Below are 20,679 nucleotides of genomic sequence, written 5' to 3' on the forward strand. Positions count from 1 at the left end.
TTCCATCATTATTGGGTTAACTCATATCTGGTAGTTTGATTGACAGCAGCCCCTCCCCTTTTCCTTCCTGCCTTTAGATTACTTTAATACCATGTTTCAGGGTTGAATTTGGCAAAGTCGCTGCAGATTGGGTCAGAGCAGGTAGTGGTTCCAATAGTGGGCAAAAGTCCGTGTTCCATTTGAGACCTCACTGGATGGGTGGGTCATTCATACCACAACTGACCAAGGCAGTAGCCTTGAGTTACAGCACTCCCCCACATATACAACCTCCCCTCCAGGCCCACCCATAAAGCAGGATGGTGGAGTTTTGGCCACTTACGGTGCCCATACACGTTACAAATCGCTCGCTTGGCAAAATCGCCAAGTGAGCGGATCTTAACCCGATATCCCCACCTACGGGTGGGCAATATCGGGGAGCGTGTAGGCTAATTCGATCGTTTGGCCCTGGGGCTAAACGATCGAATTATATTGGCGGCAATGGGGCAGTAGGTTCGGGGACCGCATCAACGAGCTATGCGGTCCCCGATCCGACTAGATTTTCTAACCTGCCCGATCGAGATCTGCCCAATTTCAGGCCAGATATCGGTCAGGCAGCCCGTCGGTAGTCCCCAGACACGGGCCATAAGCTGCCAAATCGGTCTAAGGGACCGATATTGGCAGCTAGAATTGGCCCGTGAATGGGGACCTTAAGCCATACTTCTCCTTGAATACAGATTTCTGTAGTTTAACCCTGTGGGGGGCACTGTACCAAGCTTCAAGCCTCCTCATTCTGCTGATGTTTGGGTTTAGCGCTTAGTTACCCATAGAGAACCTATTACACGAGAGAACCCAGCAAAAGAGCATCCAATGACAATGGAGAAAAGGGGATTTTATTTCTATGGAAGTAAAGCTGCAGAACTGCCTACCAAGACGGGGAAGAGACATGTATTGGTGGGTTTACTAATGGGCTGAATGCTCTTCTAGCAACAACATAATAAATATAATTATTACTGATTATATACACCCATGTTCCTATGGTTTCAGCAAGCACAGACAGAGTGATATGTGATGAAGCCAACAAAATAAATCTGCCGGAGACCTTAGGGGGAACTTAAAACGTGGGCCGCTTGCTTAAAGTAGAAAAGGACATCAAGCACCTTTCGGACACCAGGGATCCGTTTAAAATCCGAACTTTATTTCGTCATGTTTAAAAACAAAGAGTGCCTGACGCGTTTTGTGCGTTAGGAGCACTTATTCATAGGCAAATGAATAAGTGCTCCTAACGCACGAAACGCGTCAGGCACTCTTTGTTTTTAAACATGACGAAATAAAGTTCGGATTTTAAACGGATCCCTGGTGTCCGAAAGGTGCTTGATGTCCTTTTCTACTGTGAAGCTACTCCCATTCGGCTGCGGGTTCGGGGCTGTGAGCACCCGGACCATTGCTGGGCACTGGTGAGCATATTGTTTTCTCAGACATTGGCTTATATAAGAGATTGACTTTAAGATTTCAAGCGGCAGGTTCGGGGTTTGAACACCCGAACCTCACTTGACTATGCGGTACTTATAATTTATTATCTACTTTATTTACATTTTCCTTCTTTACTTATTTGTTTATTTAATATCTCCTTACAATTTTGTTTTCTGGGAAACTCTGCCTTAAGGCTTGCGTTGAGAGCAATCCTTTCCTTTCCGCTTGCTTAAAGACTCCTGCTATTGATTTAATTGCCTATATAACATGGATAGTTAGTGAGGCTTATTCTGATTGCTTCATGATACTTTTGAAGGAAGTATTGCAACAGAGCAGTTGACCAATAGATGACTGTTTACTATGTATGGGTAATAAACTTAGAACAGTCTCTATACAAGTAACTAGTTATTACGGAGCTGGTGTATACTGTCAGTTCCAGTCTATTATACCATGGGGGGAATAGGTAATAGTGCCCCCATTACATATACAGTGAGAGGCAGTGGGTAGGGGCACCCCCAATACATTACCTACAGTACCTTCATCTAGAAAGGTTTAGTACCATATTAATACAGGGAAACACAGACATTTAGGTACCTTTGCCAAATTCGGGGGTAGATTCCTGCCATTAAAATGGCACCTTGGGAGAATATCCCAGGCTGGCTAACAATTCAATGAACGGCCATTTTAATCAACTGACAGTACAGTAAGTGTGGCCTAAAAATGATTCTGGATGAATAATTTTCTTGAAGAATTTAAGAAAACTAAATATATATTATTACAAAAGGTATATATGTGTGTATATGGATAGATCTATAACAACATACAATATTTTACATTTATTTACAAGTTTATTTTTATTGTAACTGTAAGTTTCTCCACTCAAACTGTAAGTTTCTCCACTCCTCCTGTCGACAATACAGCCGAGGCTCGGGCTGCTCCACTCCTCCTACCGACAATACAGCCGAGGCTCGGGCTGCTCCACTCCTCCTACAGACAATACAGCCGAGGCTCGGGCTGCTCCACTCCTCCTACCGACAATACAGCCGAGGCTCGGGCTGCTCCACTCCTCCTACAGACAATACAGCCGAGGCCCGGGCTGCTCCACCCCTTCTACAGACAATACAGCCGAGGCTCGGGCTGCTCCACTCCTCCTAGCGTCAATTCAGCCGAGGCCCAGGCTGCTCCACTCCTCCTACAGACAATACAGCCGAGGCTTGGGCTGCTCCACTCCTCCTACAGACAATACAGCCGAGGCTTGGGCTGCTCCACTCCTCCTACCGACAATACAGCCGAGGCTCGGGCTGCTCCACTCCTCCTACCGACAATACAGCCGAGGCTCAGGCTGCTCCACTCCTCCTATCATGTTGTGGCGTGAGGAACGACCTCCATCCATCCCATCCCGCCCTGTTGGAGGTCCTGTTCCTCACAAGCCAGCCAGTGTTTCTGTAGCTCCCCAATGGTAGCCTACCCATTGGTTTTTCCTATACATTTCTACATTTCTAGATACTTATGTTTCCGAATCTGATGATGGCGTCCTAGCGTAGAACAGATCTTCTACGGCCCACTGGGCTTCTTTCTTTAGCGGTGTTGCGTCATCAACCGGATCTAATTCAAGGCTATTTTCAGGGTCTTTAGTTGTTCTTCTTTCAGGAATGAATGGGGCCTGGATTTGTTTCTTCTCCAGAGCCTCCCAGTCTAATCCCTATAAAATAGGAGAAATAAAATCTACTTATTCATCTATTCAGAGCATGTTGCGATCATTACTTTATAGCCGGTATAAGCAATAAATAAGTGAATCTGGCGCGCAGGGTGCAAGGACAACTTACCTGAAAGAAAGGGCTGTTCTTTACATCCTCGGTGCCATTTCTTCCTGAGCCAAGGCGATACCGGGGGTTTTTCTCTAAGAGCTGCAAAACACATTATTGTTAGACAGAAGCTTACACTTCAACCCAATACAATATTGACAAAGGGACAGTTATGATTTTGTGAAGCCTGAGTGGGTACTTTCCTTTTTAAAGAATAAGAATAAGGACTAATATATAAGCCGAGGGGTAAGTAATGATGGAAAGGCTTCACTTCTGTGCAGGACTCTCATCAGATAACAACAGGCTGAAATTACAATATAGAGCTTGGAACTTACCCCTGCTAGTGTACTATGAGTATCCTCAGTGATATCAATAGGAAACTCTAGCTCCTTATCCATTATATCTGTAAGTAATTCCTTCACATTTGCTCCATGAAATGGTGCCTGGAAAAAAAACCACAGAAAGTTCTCAGGGGAATAAAACTAATACTGTCCAAGGTCTATAGTTTCTGAGCTACTGTATATACAGTAGGTCTTTTTTTAATGGGGAGGTCAACTAAACAGCCAAGAAGGTATTTGCTTGAAATCTATTGTAAATACAGGTATGGGATCCATTATCCGGAAACCCGTTATCCAGAAAATTCTGAATTACCAGAAGGCCATCTCCCATAGACTCCATTATAAGCAAATAATTCTAATTTTAAAAAATGATTCCCTTTTCTCTGTAATAATAAAACAGTACCTGTACTTGATCCCAACTAAGATATAATTACCCCTTATTGGGGCAGAACAGCCCTATTGGGTTTATTTTATGGTTAAATGATTCCCTTTTCTCTGTAATAATAAATCAGTACCTGTACTTGATCCCAACTAAGATATAATTACCCCTTATTGGGGCAGAACAGCCCTATTGGGTTTATTTCATGGTTAAATGATTCCCTTTTCTCTGTAATAATAAAACAGTACCTGTACTTGATCCCAACTAAGATATAATTACCCCTTATTGGGGGCAGAACAGCCCTATTGGGTTTATTTAATGGTTAAATGATTCCCTTTTCTCTGTAATAATAAAACAGTACCTGTACTTGATCCCAACTAAGATATAATTACCCCTTATTGGGGCAGAACAGTCCTATTGGGTTTAATTAATGGTTAAATGATTCCCTTTTCTCTGTAATAATAAAACAGTACCTGTACTTGATCCCAACTAAGATATAATTACCCCTTATTGGGGGCAGAACAGCCCTATTGGGTTTATTTCATGGTTAAATGATTCCCTTTTCTCTGTAATAATAAAACAGTACCTGTACTTGATCCCAACTAAGATATAATTACCCCTTATTGGGGGCAGAACAGCCCTATTGGGTTTATTTAATATTTAAATAATCTTTTAGTAGACTTAAGGTATGGAGATCCAAATTATATCCAGACAACCCCAGGTCCCGAGCATTCTGGATAATGGGTCCCATACCTGTACAAACATGCCAAGGTTCCCCATGTTATGAGAGTGATAATGACCCATTTCTAGGTTTGGATGAACCTAAAGCCTCTTTACATTAAGTGGTAACATTAAATAAGGTCTCTAAAATACTCTGAGAGGATCATTATCACCCTAAGGCCTGTGCTACATGGGGCAGAAACACAGGCTGAGCCTTTGACTTCTACTCAGGCAGGATTCAGAAGATCGGCCTTTTCTCTGCCTGCATTTTTGTGAATGCGAATGTGATTGGTGAATGCCTAGTTCATTCTGTAAATGGATACTTACACATCCCGTGAGCAGGTTATACATGACCACTCCCAGTGCCCACCAGTCTACAGATCTGGTGTAGTGGCTCCTGAGTAGTTCCGGGGCCATGTAGGGGAGAGTGCCGCATCTGTATACGCATATGTTGTGAAACGCCATTCCTGAAGCAGAAACAAAAGAGCCGGTTAAAGTGTTTACCCACAGAATAAAGACATTATTACGACACACGTATGTAGATTGGCCTTAAGCAGGTTGTGCTCTGTCTCTGATTGTAACAATATATATTGGCCAATGCTACGGCCCAACTGCTTCACCCTATATCAACTACATCATCCTACTTAGAAAATCTATAAGTCTTACCTTCTCGACAGAGGCCGAAGTCTGCGAGTTTCGCATAGCCGTCGCTGCACACTAACACATTCGCCGGTTTTAGATCTCTGCAAAAAAAACAAAAAAAACTTTATAAAATGTTTTTTTTATAAAAAACTAAAATATAGGATATTTGAATATAAGACTGAAGCTCTATGTCCCTGTAATGTTTATCGTTACTTACCTATGAGCGATGTTATGCTCGTGTAGGAACTGCAGGCCCAGGACTATGCAAGCCGAATAGAATCTGCAAAGATAAATGTATAAATATATCAGATCTATAAATACAAGGCTATCCGGTACATCTAATGGCAGTTATTATGAGCCCAAACGTTCAGGGGAACATGGTATTTTGCTGCCTAAACTTCCCACAGAGCATTGGAACTGGGGCGTTAAAGATAAAGCAACCGTTAATGGCCTGAACAGACCCCCATGTATCTCTGGGCTCTTTGGAACCCAATTGCCTATAAAATACACAGGTGATCATGGAAGCTTTACTGTAACAAACAGGATCAAAGCAACTTCTAATCCATTGGCCTTCAACTATAACTTTGATTTCATAAAAAATAAGCAGAAATAATAGAAATGAAGGTGTTCCTACATGATTGGTAGGAAAGAGGCCAATGTTGATCTTATTGATTACCCAGTAATAAAGTTATTATCTACATACAATAGTAAGAATGCCGTAGGGTTATTTCCCCTTGGACTGAGCTCCCTACAAGGTAAGTAGTACTCACCTAACTCTCTCAAGCGGTAATCCTCCTTTAACCAGGTATGAGATTAAGGCTCCTCCTTCTGCATACTCCATCCCAAGACACATGTAGTGCTCAGTCTGGAAGGAGCAGACTAAGCTGGTAAGGAAAGGACATTGCCTCTCGCTTACCAGCCGGAGGGTACGCTGTTCTAATGCAAGGCTGTCAAATAAAAACCATTGAGAAGTTAATAGAAGAAAAATTCACAAGTATGTATACAGTACATCATGAGCATCAGTTATGAATGGACATTATTTTGACCTACCATGGAGCTAAAATGACTATATTCATTGTCTTTTATGGAAAAATCTACATCTAACAAGCACTCTTTTAGCCAAAACTTACCATGTAAATGTGCTCTTGTCGTTCATTTCACACAAAGCCAAAGTCTTAAGCGCAATAGTCTCTCCGGTCTCTCTGTGTTGCGCCTTGTAGACCTGCAATGAGAAAGCTCCGTGAGATAAAATGCAATAGCCATTTGGTGCTCTAGTTCTATCACATTGGGAATTGGATACACAAGCTATGGGCAGGCATAGAGAGGGACCAGGGGAACCCTATATGTTCCTAACTATTGTACTTATATTACACCCTATAACTCTAGCTCTAGGTATGCAAGTCCTTCACTAATGAATGGATTGCCAGCATTAAACCCTAGGTCAGAATATCATTTTCATAGAATAACTCACTTTTCCGAATGATCCCTTGCCAAGTATTGATTGGAGCTGGAAATCTTCAATACGCGGTGGCGCCTTTTGCACCATCCTAAAATCAAACACATTGATCTGATTAACCCCTAAAAAATACAAGTACTATGGGTAGAAAACAAATATATCTTATTGTAATTACCTGCTGTCCGGCTCCTTCATATTAAAGACTTGGTCAAGTCTTTCGACAACCTTACAGTAAGGCGAAGTCATCTAGAGAACGGAAGAAAATGCTTTTATTATCTGGATTAAAATTCAGTAAATTATTGGGAATAAAAATGTAAAATAGATCCTTATAAATAGAGTATATACGTTATGAGTTATAGATGGGCTTAGTGATTTTACTTGTGTCACATTTGAAATGGTGTTATAACCCGCCCTGGAGCCCATTAGTTTGTATAAAGCCACTTGTGCCTTTATGTGGTAAAGTGACTTATAATATACCCATACCTGATAAGGGAGACATTATTCCCCATAAAGTGCCATTATGAACCCCCCATACCAAGCACATACTCACCTTCTTCTTAGCTTTCTCTTTCATTCTTCTTTCTTCTTCCTTCTTCTTTATCTTCTTTTGTTTTTCGGTTTCCATGTTACTAAGAAGATTCTTTTGTTTGTTCTTCATAATTACTCCATTATTTTCCTTCAGAGCTCCTTTCTCCAGAGATATCGATCTTTCCTTCTCTTTCAGTCTCTCTTCTCTCTGAGCTTTTAATTCATCATTAAGCAGCATGTTTCTTTCTTTGCGCTTAATGATTTCTCTTTTATTTTCCTCTTCAGCTTCTTTTTCTAGAGACATCCATCGTTCTTTTTCCTTCGATCTCTGTTCCGTTTGTCTCCGTATTTGCTCCTGTGTTTCCTTCTCTTGGTTTCTTATCGTTTCCCTGAGATGCACATGTCTCAGTTCACGATTATTTCTTTCTTTCTGTGCTAGTTTGTCCATTTCATTTTCTCGAACCCTTATTTTCTCCATCACTAGCACATTTCTCAGGTTTTCCTTTGTTGGTTTCAATTCTTCACTTGCAGCTTTTATATTGAGGCAAGTTGAAGCCTATTAAAAGGAAATATACAATATAAATATCAATATAAACCAAGTACAATACCTACTTATAAGCCTGGGCTGAATAATGATCAATAATATAACAAGATTCCAAAATGAAATGTGAAATTTGCTCCTCTCGTAATCTGGAAACTCTTTTAATTGAATCTCCCTTATGGAATATATTTAGGGAATATATAGGGAATGCTGTACCAAGTGCAGGATCTTATACACATGAATTTGAATCTGAATTTGTGTATTCATATTTGTGACTATAAATTGTATTGTAAATCATTAATAATAAGAAAAATCCTATTGTCTCTAGGTTATATTGTATAACAGGAGGGTGTCATTAGTCATTAGTGTTATTTATAAGTAATACTTGTATATGGTGTAGCTTATTATCAACCTCTTATAGAAAACTTACACTCATCTCCCGAGGGAGAGGTTCTTGAGCAATTGGTTCCGGGACCAATTGTTCTAGTACTGGTTGCAAGACCAGTTCCTGGGGACACGAGAGAGCAGCCATAATATTATGACTGTCCTATGGAAAGAAAAACATTGAAAAAATAATGTTAGAAAATGTAGGAGAGAGAAGTGAAACATAATCATTAGCCAATTGTCTGTGCTCTTCCCCCAAACGAGCCTACTAATCCGTAAATTCAAGGACTAGATCACCATTTAACTCTTTGTACTCATTGGGGGGTCATTGAACACAGCCGGCAAACAAACTATTGATCAGTGAGGCCCCAATTCTATTATTATATTGTTACTTTCTATATCTCTAGCAACTAGAAATGCTAAACAAAATGCTAAATAATTAGAAAAAAACATTTAAAAAATTGTATTTGTCTCTGAAAATCTCCGTCATACTAAAAGTTAATTTAGGGGGCGAATTAACCCTAAAACAAAGAGCTCTGATAACATTGCCAGAGAGGCACCATATATATTTAATAGTTATAGTTATTGTGTAGGAGGAACATTCAGCCTTACCCTCGCCCTAAACCCAAAGATGGTGATGATCCTCGTGCCGAGTTTATTCAGTCGTCCGGATTTCGCTGTTTCTCCTAGAGAATAAAGAATGACATTTTTGAAAATGTTCCATATAGAGGTAAGAAAGGTGCATGGGGTTAAGGAGCGAGTACATTATATAATAGATAAGGATAAAATAAGGCAATAGTTCCTTAGATAACACACCTGAATATTTCTGGGCACCGACATCTTTTTCCTGCGTTAAAGCAGTTTCACCCTTTTTATTATCAATAACATTCTGTGGAGATAGAAATATTATAAAATATTATAAAATACAATTAGGCATTATTACATATACTGTATATATATATACACAAAATAGCTCATTTGCAGTAAGGCCCCCTGGTATGAAAATCAGTATTATACGAATTACATGGAACAATTGCTCAAATTTTGCTTGGGGGGCAGGGAAGGGCCCAACGGGGGCTTAGCCCAGTCTCACACAAGCCCATCACTACTTCTGTTATTTAGAAGTCATTATTATCATTATATATCTATACCAAGATAATAAAAAATATAATACAAATGGTAAAATGCTCAAAAGTACTTGTCTGTACATTTTTGCACACTTCCCCACTGCTTATATTTTGCATTTTGCCGCTCTGCGTGGTTATTTCCCAGGTATTTGCAGAGCGGCTGTGCCAAAAACAAGATATAGGCAGTGGGGGAATAAACACAATTATAATGCAAAGCGTCGCCGTCTGTAGGGAACTCTGGGCAATGTTACATTACTTTTTTTCATTTAATTTAAAATCCCTTTGAATAAACAGTTTGGTAGAAGGGAAGCCGAGCAGTACATTCCTGACTATGTTCCCTGAATATTAAAAAATAAGTTTTAGCCTTACCCTGTTATTAGATTTAAAGATCTTAATAAATCTTTTTCGAAATCTCGAAAACATTGTTGATTCCTAAATGAGAAAAGAAATAGTTTAACCAATCAAGTTGTAGGGAAACAAAAGGCAAAACTACAGCATTGTTGTTGCTGATAATAATAAACGTTAGAACCAATTGCCTACGAAAGTTGAATTCTGTTCCCCCCCCATTGTCCCCCAATGTCCCTTCCATCTTATAGAATTGGTTTGGTTCCCCCGTGTTTAGTTTCTGTTACTCTAATACTGATACAGCACATACAGACTGTAATAGAAATCCAATAACTGAGTGAATGCAACAGGGTCGGACTGGGGGGTGAAGGGCCCATCGGGGTCCAGTCCGACCCTGGAATCCAATATCCCAAGTGTTCCTTTTTCTATCTATTATAAATTACTGGCTAGAGTTATGTGCTTATGGGTAGTGATGGGCGAAATGTTTTGCCAGGCATGGATTTGTGGTGAATTTCCGCGTTTTACCATTGGCGGATTGTTTCGCGAAATGGATGAAAAAATTCACAGTGGACAAATTCGTCACGCATCCACAAATTGTCGCAAAAATTGTCATAAGAATAATCATGGGCGTCAAAAGAATAGTCACTAGCGTCATAACAATAGTCGCAGACGTCAAAAGAATAGTCGCGCGCCCAAAAATTGTTGCAAGAATAGTCACAGACGTCAAAAGAATAGTAGCGGGCGTCAAAAGAATAGTCACACGTCCAGAAATTGTCGCAAGAAAAGTTGTAGGCGTCAAAAGAAAAGTCACTAGCATTAAAAGAATAGTCGCGGGCGTCAAAAGAATAGTCGTGGGCGTCAAAAGTATAGTCGCAGGCATCAAAAGAATAGTCGCGGGCGTCAAAAGAATAGTCGTGGGCATCAAAAGAATAGTCGTGGGCGTCAAAAGTATAGTCGTGGGCATCAAAAGAATAGTCGCGGGCGTCAAAAGAATAGCCGTGGGCATCAAAAGAATAGTCGCGGGCGTCAAAAGAATAGTCGTGGGCATCAAAAGAATAGTCGTGGGCATCAAAAGTATAGTCTTGCGTCAAAAGAATAGTCGTGGGCGTCAAAAGAATAGCCGTGGGCGTCAAAAGTATAGTTACGCGTCAAAAGAATAGTCACTAGCGTCAAAAGAATAGTCATGGGCGTCAAAAGAATAGTCGCGGGCGTAAAAAGAATAGTCGTGTGCGTCAGAAGTATAGTCTTGCGTCAAAAGAATAGTCGCGGGCGTCAAAAGAATAGTCGTGGGCGTCAAAAGTATAGTTACACGTCAAAAGAATAGTCACTAGCATCAAAAGAATAGTCGCGGGCGTCAAAAAAATAGTCGTGGGCGTCAAAAGTATAGTTACGTGTCAAAAGAATAGGCACTAGCGTCAAAAGAATAGTCGCGGGCGTCAAAAGAATAGTCGCGCGTCCAAAAATTGTCGCAAGAATAGTCGTGGACGTCAAAAGTATAGTTACGCGTCAAAAGAATAGTCACTAGCGTCAAAAGAATAGTCGTGGGCGTCAAAAGAATAGTCGCGGGCGTCAAATGAATAGTCGTGGGCGTCAAAAGTATAGTTACGCGTCAAAAGAATAGTCACTAGCGTCAAAAGAATAGTCCCGCATCCAAAAATTGTCGCAAGAATAGTCGTGGACATCAAAAGTATAGTTACGCATCAAAAGAATAGTCACTAGCGTCAAAAGAATAGTCGTGGGCGTCAAAAGAATAGTCGCGGGCGTCAAAAGAATAGTCGTGGACGTCAAAAGTATAGTTATGCATCAAAAGAATAGTCACTAGCGTCATAACAATAGTCGCAGACGTCAAAAGAATAGTCGCGCGTCCAAAAATTGTTGCAAGAATAGTCACAGACGTCAAAAGAATAGTAGCGGGCGTCAAAAGAATAGTCACACGTCCAAAAATTGTGGCAAGAAAAGTTGTGGGCGTCAAAAGAATAGTCACTAGCATTAAAAGAATAGTCGCGGGCGTCAAAAGAATAGTCGTGGGCGTCAAAAGTATAGTCGCAGGCATCAAAAGAATAGTCGTGGGCATCAAAAGAATAGTCGTGGGCATCAAAAGTATAGTCTTGCGTCAAAAGAATAGTCGCAGGCGTCAAAAGAATAGTTGTGGGCGTCAAAAGTATAGTCTTGCGTCAAAAGAATAGTCGCGAATGTCAAAAGAATAGTCGTGGGCGTCAAAAGTATAGTTACGCGTCAAAAGAATAGTTACTATCGTCAAAAGAATAGTCACGGGCGTCAATAGTCGCGGGTATCAAAAGAATAATTGCGCGTCCAAAAATTGTCGCAAGAATAGTCGTGGAAGTCAAAAGTATAGTTATGCGTCAAAAGAATAGTTACTAGCGTCAAAAGAATAGTCGCGGGCGTCAATAGTCGCGGGCATCAAAAGAATAGTTGCGCGTCCAAAAATTGTCGCAAGAATAGTCGTGGAAGTCAAAAGTATACTTACGCGTCAAAAGAATAGTCGTGGGCGTCAAAAGAATAGTCGTGTGCGTCAGAAGTATAGTCTTGCGTCAAAAGAATAGTCGCAGGCGTCAAAAGAATAGTCGTGGGCGTCAAAAGTATAGTTACGCGTCAAAAGAATAGTCGCGGGCGTCAAAAAAATAGTCGTGGGCGTCAAAAAAATAGTCGTGGGCGTCAAAAGTATAGTTACGTGTCAAAAGAATAGGCACTAGCGTCAAAAGAATAGTCGCAGGCGTCAAAAGAATAGTCGCGCGTCCAAAAATTGTCGCAAGAATAGTCGTGGACGTCAAAAGTATAGTTACGCGTCAAAAGAAAAGTCACTAGCGTCAAAAGAATAGTCGCGGGCGTCAAAAGAATAGTCGTGGGCGTCAAAAGTATAGTTACGCGTCAACAGAATAGTCACTAGCGTCAAAAGAATAGTCGCAGGCGTCAAAAGAATAGTCGCGCGTCCAAAAATTGTCGCAAGAATAGTCGTGGACGTCAAAAGTATAGTTACGCGTCAAAAGAATAGTCACTAGCGTCAAAAGAATAGTCGCGCGTCCAAAAATTGTCGCAAGAATAGTCGTGGACGTCAAAAGTATAGTTACGCGTCAAAGGAATAGTCACTAGCGTCAAAAGAATAGTCACTAGCGTCAAAAGAATAGTCGCAGGCATCAAAAGAATAGTCACGGGCGTCAAAAGAATAGTCGCGCGTCCAAAAATTGTCGCAAGAGTAGTCGTGGACGTCAAAAGTATAGTTACGCGTCAAAAGAATAGTCACTAGCGTCAAAAGAATAGTCGCGCGTCCAAAAATTGTCGCAAGAGTAGTCGTGGACGTCAAAAGTATAGTTACGCGTCAAAAGAATAGTCACTAGCGTCAAAAGAATAGTCACTAGCGTCAAAAGAATAGTCGCGGGCGTCAAAAGAATAGTCGCGGGCGTCAAAAGAATAGTCGCAGACGTCAAAAGAATAGTCACTAGCGTCAAAAGAATAGTCGCGGGCGTCAAAAGAATAGTCGCAGACGTCAAAAGAATAGTGGCGCGTCCAAAAATTTTCGCAAGAATAGTCGTGGACGTCAAAAGTATAGTTACGCGTCAAAAGAATAGTCACTAGCGTCAAAAGAATAGTCGCAGGCGTCAAAAGAATAGTCGCAGGCGTCAAAAGAATAGTCGTGGGCGTCAAAAGAATAGTTGTAGGCGTCAAAAAAATAGTCGTGGGCGTCAAAAAAATAGTCGTGGACGTCAAAAGTATAGTTACGCGTCAAAAGAATAGTGGCGCGTCCAAAAATTGTCGCAAGAATAGTCGTGGACGTCAAAAGTATAGTTACGCGTCAAAAGAATAGTCACTAGCGTCAAAAGAATAGTCGCAGGCGTCAAAAGAATAGTCGCAGGCGTCAAAAGAATAGTCGCAGGCGTCAAAAGAATAGTCACTAGCGTCAAAATAATAGTCGCGGGCGTCAAAAGAATAGTCACTAGCGTCAAATGAATAGTCGCGGGCGTCAAAAGAATAGTTACGCGTCAAAAGAATAGTCGCGCGTCCAAAAATTGTCGCAAGAATATTTGTGAGCGTCAAAAGAATAGTTGCGAATTTTTCACCGGGACAGATTCACTCATCACTACTTATGGGGAATAAAATTGGGTCTCGTTTGCTAATTAGTAAAAACTAGTAACGATGTGAAGTGATTAGTAGCTAACAGCTCTACGGGAAACAATGGCGCTATATAGTAATAATAATAATAATAATAATAAGCAGCAAATGGCCCTGACTTAAATGCCTGCAGTTATACAAATGATAATCATTTTTTATTTTATAGTTTATTTTTTCCTATATTAATTAAGGATAAGATTTTACTCTAGTCGTGGACGTCAAAAGTATAGTTACGTGTCAAAAGAATAGTCACTAGCGTCATAACAATAGTCGCAGACGTCAAAAGAATAGTCGCGCGTCCAAAAATTGTTGCAAGAATAGTCGTGGACGTCAAAAGTATAGTTACGCGTCAAAAGAATAGTCACGGGCGTCAAAAGAATAGTCGCGCATCCAAAAATTGTCGCAAGAATAGTCGTGGACGTCAAAAGTATAGTTACGCGTCAAAAGAATAGTCACTAGCGTCAAAAGAATAGTCGCAGGCGTCAAAAGAATAGTCACTAGCATCAAAAGAATAGTCACTAGCATCAAAAGAATAGTCGCGCGTCCAAAAATTGTCACAAGAATATTTGTGAGCGTCAAAAGAATAGTTGCGAATTTTTCGCCGGGACAGATTCACTCATCACTACTTATGGGGAATAAAATTGGGTCTCGTTTGCTGATTAGTAAAAACCAGTAACAATGTGATTAGTAGCTAACAGCTCTACGGGAAACAATGGCGCTATATAGTAATAATAATAATAATAATAATAATAATAAGCAACAAATGGCCCTGACTTAAATAATTGCCATAACTCTACATTCACTTGGCCGCTATAGGTTACAAATGTATGCCTGCAGTTATACAAATGATAATCATTATTTATTTTATAGTTCCTTTTTTTCTATATTAATTAAAGATAAGATTTTACTTACAGATAATAAAATCAGATTAATCGCTGTTGAATTAATCACTAGTTAGAACCAAACAGTGTGAGCTGTTTGGCATCCAACAAGCAACTGGTACAGAACTGGCAGCGACGTTGATCCCTTATCTGATAAGGATGACATCACAATGCCCTGCTGCCATGGCAACGCAGAATGACTCCAGCCTGCGAAACAATCATGACAGCACAATGCCTTCCTTGTTGCTATGGGAACACTGCATGAATCACTAACCATGTGGTTGGGAAGTGCAACCCAAAGGGGAAATATTATTAAACTGAGAATTAATTCTAAGCTTTGCCTTATGGGAATAAGAACGTCCCTAAATAAAATCTGCGCCATTTCTAAAAGTTATTTTTCAATGTTCCCCTCTCAGCAGTTTGTACCTTTATACAGGGGCGGGGGCAAATTTATCAGAACGGGGACGGTTTTACCTCAATTTGAGTTTCTAATGGAAAAAAAAACCTTCTGATCTCAATGATTTTGATTTCTAGAAAAGCGAATATTGAAGTTAAGGCCAAAATAATGAAAACTGAAATATAAGAGACCGACACTGGGAGGTGTATTTTCCAGATTGGAACTCAAAAACGTTATTATTATTAGTATTCATAATAATAATAATAATTCACTATTGAGAAATAATATACTTATATGATGTAATTCGATTTCTGTTGCCGTAGCAACACAGCTCATTAACTATATGTTTCACACATCAACTCAAGGTAATCTCTGCTAATTATGGGGTTAATCACATCAGTATTTCATTTTAAAGTGAGAGCACCGAGATGGTTAGAACATAAAGAACAAATCGGTGTTAGTTGGACCCCAGGTTGTTCCCCTCAGGGGATCCCAACTAAGATATAATTACCCCTTATTGGGGGCAGAACAGCCCTATTGGGTTTATTTAATGGTTAAATGATTCCCTTTTCTCTGTAATAATAAAACAGTACCTGTACTTGATCCCAACTAAGATATAATTACCCCTTATTGGGGCAGAACAGCCCTATTGGGTTTATTTCATGGTTAAATGATTCCCTTTTCTCTGTAATAATAAAACAGTACCTGTACTTGATCCCAACTAAGATATAATTACCCCTTATTGGGGGCAGAACAGCCCTATTGGGTTTATTTATTGGTTAAATGATTCCCTTTTCTCTGTAATAATAAAACAGTACCTGTACTTGATCCCAACTAAGATATAATTACCCCTTATTGGGGGCAGAACAGCCCTATTGGGTTTATTTCATGGTTAAATGATTCCCTTTTCTCTGTAATAATAAAACAGTACCTGTACTTGATCCCAACTAAGATATAATTACCCCTTATTGGGGCAGAACAGCCCTATTGGGTTTATTTAATGGTTAAATGATTCCCTTTTCTCTGTAATAATAAAACAGTATCTTGTAATTGATCCCAACTAAGATATAATTACCCCTTATTGGGGGCAGAACAGTCCTATTGGGTTTATTTAATGGTTAAATGATTCCCTTTTCTCTGTAATAAAACAGTACCTGTACTTGATCCCAACTAAGATATAATTACCCCTTATTGGGGCAGAACAGCCCTATTGGGTTTATTTCATGGTTAAATGATTCCCTTTTCTCTGTAATAATAAAACAGTACCTGTACTTGATCCCAACTAAGATATAATTACCCCTTATTGGGGCAGAACAGCCCTATTGGGTTTATTTCATGGTTAAATGATTCCCTTTTCTCTGTAATAATAAAACAGTACCTGTACTTGATCCCAACTAAGATATAATTACCCCTTATTGGGGGCAGAACAGCCCTATTGGGTTTATTTAATGGTTAAATTATTCCCTTTTCTCTGTAATAATAAAACAGTACCTGTACTTGATCCCAACTAAGATATAATTACCCCTTATTGGGGCAGAACAGCCCTATTGGGTTTATTTAATGGTTAAATGATTCCCTTTTCTCTGTAATAATAAAACAGTACCTGTACTTGATCCCAACTAAGATATAATTACCCCTTATTGGGGCAGAACAGCCCTATTGGGTTTATTTCATGGTTAAATGATTCCCTTTTCTCTGTAATAATAAAACAGTACCTGTACTTGATCCCAACTAAGATATAATTACCCCTTATTGGGGCAGAACAGCCCTATTGGGTTTATTTCATGGTTAAATGATTCCCTTTTCTCTGTAATAATAAAACAGTACCTGTACTTGATCCCAACTAAGATATAATTACCCCTTATTGGGGCAGAACAGCCCTATTGGGTTTATTTAATGGTTAAATGATTCCCTTTTCTCTGTAATAATAAAACAGTACCTGTACTTGATCCCAACTAAGATATAATTACCCCTTATTGGGGGCAGAACAGCCCTATTGGGTTTAATTAATGTTTTCATGATTTTTTAGTGAACTTAAGGTATGGAGATCCAAATTACGGAAAGACCTCTTATCTGGAATAAGCTGTTAGTTATTATATAGTGAAAAGAGCTTTTGTTCTTAGAGATATTGAATTTGGGTTGGGTCTCTAATCCCCTCTAGGGGCAGATTTATTAATATGTTCCTTATACTTGTAGGTACTGGCACTGAGCAGCATTGTACTCACCCTGTCTGTCTGATGAATGTCGTTGAAGCGTCTATTGATGCAGGGGGGGCCCCAGCGCTACTGCCACCCAGAGGAATCAATGGGTGCTGCAGACTTACCCGACTTACCAAAAGGCAGAAATAATGCCATTTCCTCTACAATGATTTTTAACATAATTCTGCATTTCTTGACTCATTGGGGGCAGCACAGAATTATTCCCATATTTGCCCCACCCGTCTTTATATTTATAAAGGACACGACTGGGGCATTTAATGTACAAACATAATTTAGAATTTTTATTCACAGCGCAAATTTTTTTTTTAAATATGATAAAACAGCCTGATGCACTAGTGCAAACAGTTCCCAATCCATTATAATGCATTGCAGTGGGGAAAAGGGACCTTTTGTGTAAACTTTTAGTATGTCCCATTCCTAGCAACTTTGCAAATGGTCTTCATTATTTATTTGTTATAGTTTCTGAATTATTTGCCTTTCTCTTTGGACTCTTTCCAGCTTTCAAATGGGGGTCACTGACCCCGGCAGCCAAAAACTATTGCTCTAGTTTTATTGTTATTGTTACATTTTGTTACTTAAGGCCCCCATACACGGGCCGATTTTTTACTGTCAAACGACCGATTCCCAAACGATCCGATACTATCGTTAAGTTATCGTATAGTTGATGGTGTGCGAACGATCGTCGGCCCACTAATCAACCCGACATTATCGTCCCCAAAATCGATTGGCCAGGTTTAAAAATTTTAGTCGTTTAACGATAAAATCTGCCAGTTGGTGTGAGTGTCAGACATTTGTCTTTGAATGCGCGTGTCATGATTGCCAGCAGCGGAAGTCAACGAACATAAATAAATAAATACCGCTTCCGCCGCGACATTGGATCATACGTATTTTACGATAATGATACAATGAAATCTTTTGCAAATTATCGTTGCCCGTGGATGGCATATCGTATGGAAACCCGATCGCCATACGATCGTTTGTCGATATAATCGTATAACGAGTGAAATCGCCTCGTGAATGGGGACCTTTAGCTTTCTATTTAGGCCCTGCTCTATTCATATTCCCAACCACTGCCTGATTGCTAGGATAAATTGCACCATAGCAACCAGTTAGTTGCTAAAATACCAAACTGGAGAGCTGCTGAACAAAACCCTAAATAAAAAATGAAGACCAGTTGCAAATTGGCTCAGAATACATCAAACTAAAGGTTAATCAAAAGGTAAACTTCCCCTTTAAATACTAAAATATTATGTTCTAATTAATATATTGGAACGGCGGAACAAACAGGAACAAATGAGCCTCAGGCTTCATTTAGAGACACCCATGTACGATGGAGAAGATGTGATTTTCGACTTTGTGCCCTGTTTTATATATTCCTTAAGTTGAAGGAAAACCTTTCTATAGAATGTACTGAGGAACCTGGAAAGGCCGGGAAAAGAAATGTTCTAAAAACTCATATTCTAAAGTCCCCAATGTGCCCCCAAGCTTTACACAGCAGGATATTTGTATTGGGAAATGATTTTGCTTATCACTAGTTGGAAACTCATTCCCCTCAGAAATCACTTCAGGGAATAAATTTACCATTTTTTCATCGTTCAAAATGAAAACCTTAAGAAAGGAAAATAAATACAAAATTTAATTGGTCTCATCCGTTATAATTAGAAAGGTGTCACTGCGTTGCTAGGGGAAGAGACATCACCAACAACTGACTCCTTGGGTTTTTCAAAAGAAGGGTTGTAGGCTGATGCCACACTTGGCGTTTTTACGATGCATATTTTCTCAGCCTAAAAACGCCGCACAAGCCACACATGGCGTTTTTGCAGCCTAGTATTGGTGACGTAAGCAAATCCCGTTGCCATGGTGCTAATAGTGCGAAATAGCAAAAAACGCCGCGTATTTCCGCTAGGTCTGGCAGCTGCCTTTGCGTATACATGGGAATAGCTTGCTTTGCAAGTACTGGCGTATTTCGGCTTACGCTTGAAAAATCCGTGCTAAAGCGTTTTCTAGCGTATTTCCGCATTGTGTGGTTTGCTTCGCGTCTTTTCAAGCGATTTCTATGGATGATGATATCAGGCGTTTTTCAGCCGCCGAGAGAATTAGAAAATATGCAGCGTAAAAACGCCACGTGTGGCAATGTTATCAACGAAACTCATTTGCACAGGTGTTGGAACCCACAGCAGCCAATCAGAAGATTGTTTACAGAGAGTTGACATGTAAATGTAACCTGCTGTACCTGCTATTACTTTACCCTAATAGTGAAGCACCCCTGATTATATCAAATAATTTCCGCACTAATCTTATTAACTATCATTGGCTGCACTGGGAATCATGGAAACACCAGTAATTATATTATATTAGGGTTATTATTATATTAGGGTTCAGCTATACATGGTATTAAGGGGCTCCTGTATGTATTCCAAAAATGGTTTTAGAACTTCACATTTGTACCCTATGGGGCACATTTACTAACCCACGAACGGGCCGAATGCGTCCGATTGCGTTTTTTTCGTAATGATCGGTAATTTTGCGATTTTTCCGGCGTCTTTACGATTTTTGCGTAAAAACGCGAGTTTTTCGTAGCCATTACGAAAGTTGCGCAAAGTCGCGATTTTTTCGTAGCGTTAAAACTTGCGCGAAACGTCGCGCCTTTTAAGTTTTAACGCTACGAAAAAGGCGCGACTTTGCGCGCAAGTTTTAACGCTACGAAAAAATCGCGACTTTGCGCAACTTTCGTAATGGCTACGAAAAACTCGCGTTTTTACGCAAAAATCGTAAAGATGCCGGAAAACTCGCGTTTTTACGCAAAAATCGGAAAGACGCCGAAAAACTCGCGTTTTTACGCAAAAATCGGAAAGACGCCGAAAAAATCGCAAAAAATACGAAAAAGTCGCAAAATGTTCGTTTCCAATCGGAATTTTTCCAATTCGGATTCGAAATCGTGTCTTAGTAAATCAGCCCCTAAGTGTCCATAAGTTCCTATTGCCCAGGCGTATTTTCATTCCCTGCCCATCACTTAACAGATATATTCCTAACGATATACTATAGATGTGACTAATCTATTAGTAGTGTAAATAGTAAGGCAACGGTTTAGCTGCCGTTATTATTATCATTATTTATATAAATTTACCAAGTGATCGTATCAACCAATACTTCCTAATTCAGTTATGTTGTAGGCTGTTCTATTCTCCTACCATCTCAAGTTTCCATTTTGTTGGAATAGTTAGCTATTTGCTTGGAAAAAGTAAACAATGTTGGGGGGGGGGTGAGTTGTAATTTGTTCCATAGTTCATAAAGCTTCATTTCTTTTAGTATCCCGTTCCAACTTTCTTCTTTATTAGTT

The 20,679-nt window shown here is 39.9% G+C and overlaps 1 protein-coding gene across 1 annotated transcript; it reads right to left on the bottom strand.

The window, feature by feature from the left end:
* Positions 1-2,270: 2,270 nt before the first annotated feature.
* LOC116407843 (serine/threonine-protein kinase N1-like) lies at positions 2,271-8,400 on the bottom strand. Its single transcript, XM_031893898.1, has 12 exons — positions 8,289-8,400; positions 7,340-7,873; positions 6,965-7,035; positions 6,805-6,880; positions 6,464-6,555; positions 6,104-6,280; positions 5,551-5,613; positions 5,358-5,434; positions 5,019-5,158; positions 3,590-3,697; positions 3,276-3,356; positions 2,271-3,151 (listed from the first exon to the last, which is right to left on the bottom strand). The coding sequence occupies exons 1-12, from the start codon at positions 8,388-8,390 to the stop codon at positions 2,957-2,959; spliced, it is 1,716 nt and encodes a 571-aa protein (XP_031749758.1). The 5' UTR covers positions 8,391-8,400; the 3' UTR covers positions 2,271-2,956.
* Positions 8,401-20,679: the final 12,279 nt, after the last annotated feature.

Source organism: Xenopus tropicalis, chromosome 9, assembly GCF_000004195.4.
Source record: "Xenopus tropicalis strain Nigerian chromosome 9, UCB_Xtro_10.0, whole genome shotgun sequence".
In the NCBI taxonomy this organism is placed as follows: domain Eukaryota; kingdom Metazoa; phylum Chordata; class Amphibia; order Anura; family Pipidae; genus Xenopus; species Xenopus tropicalis.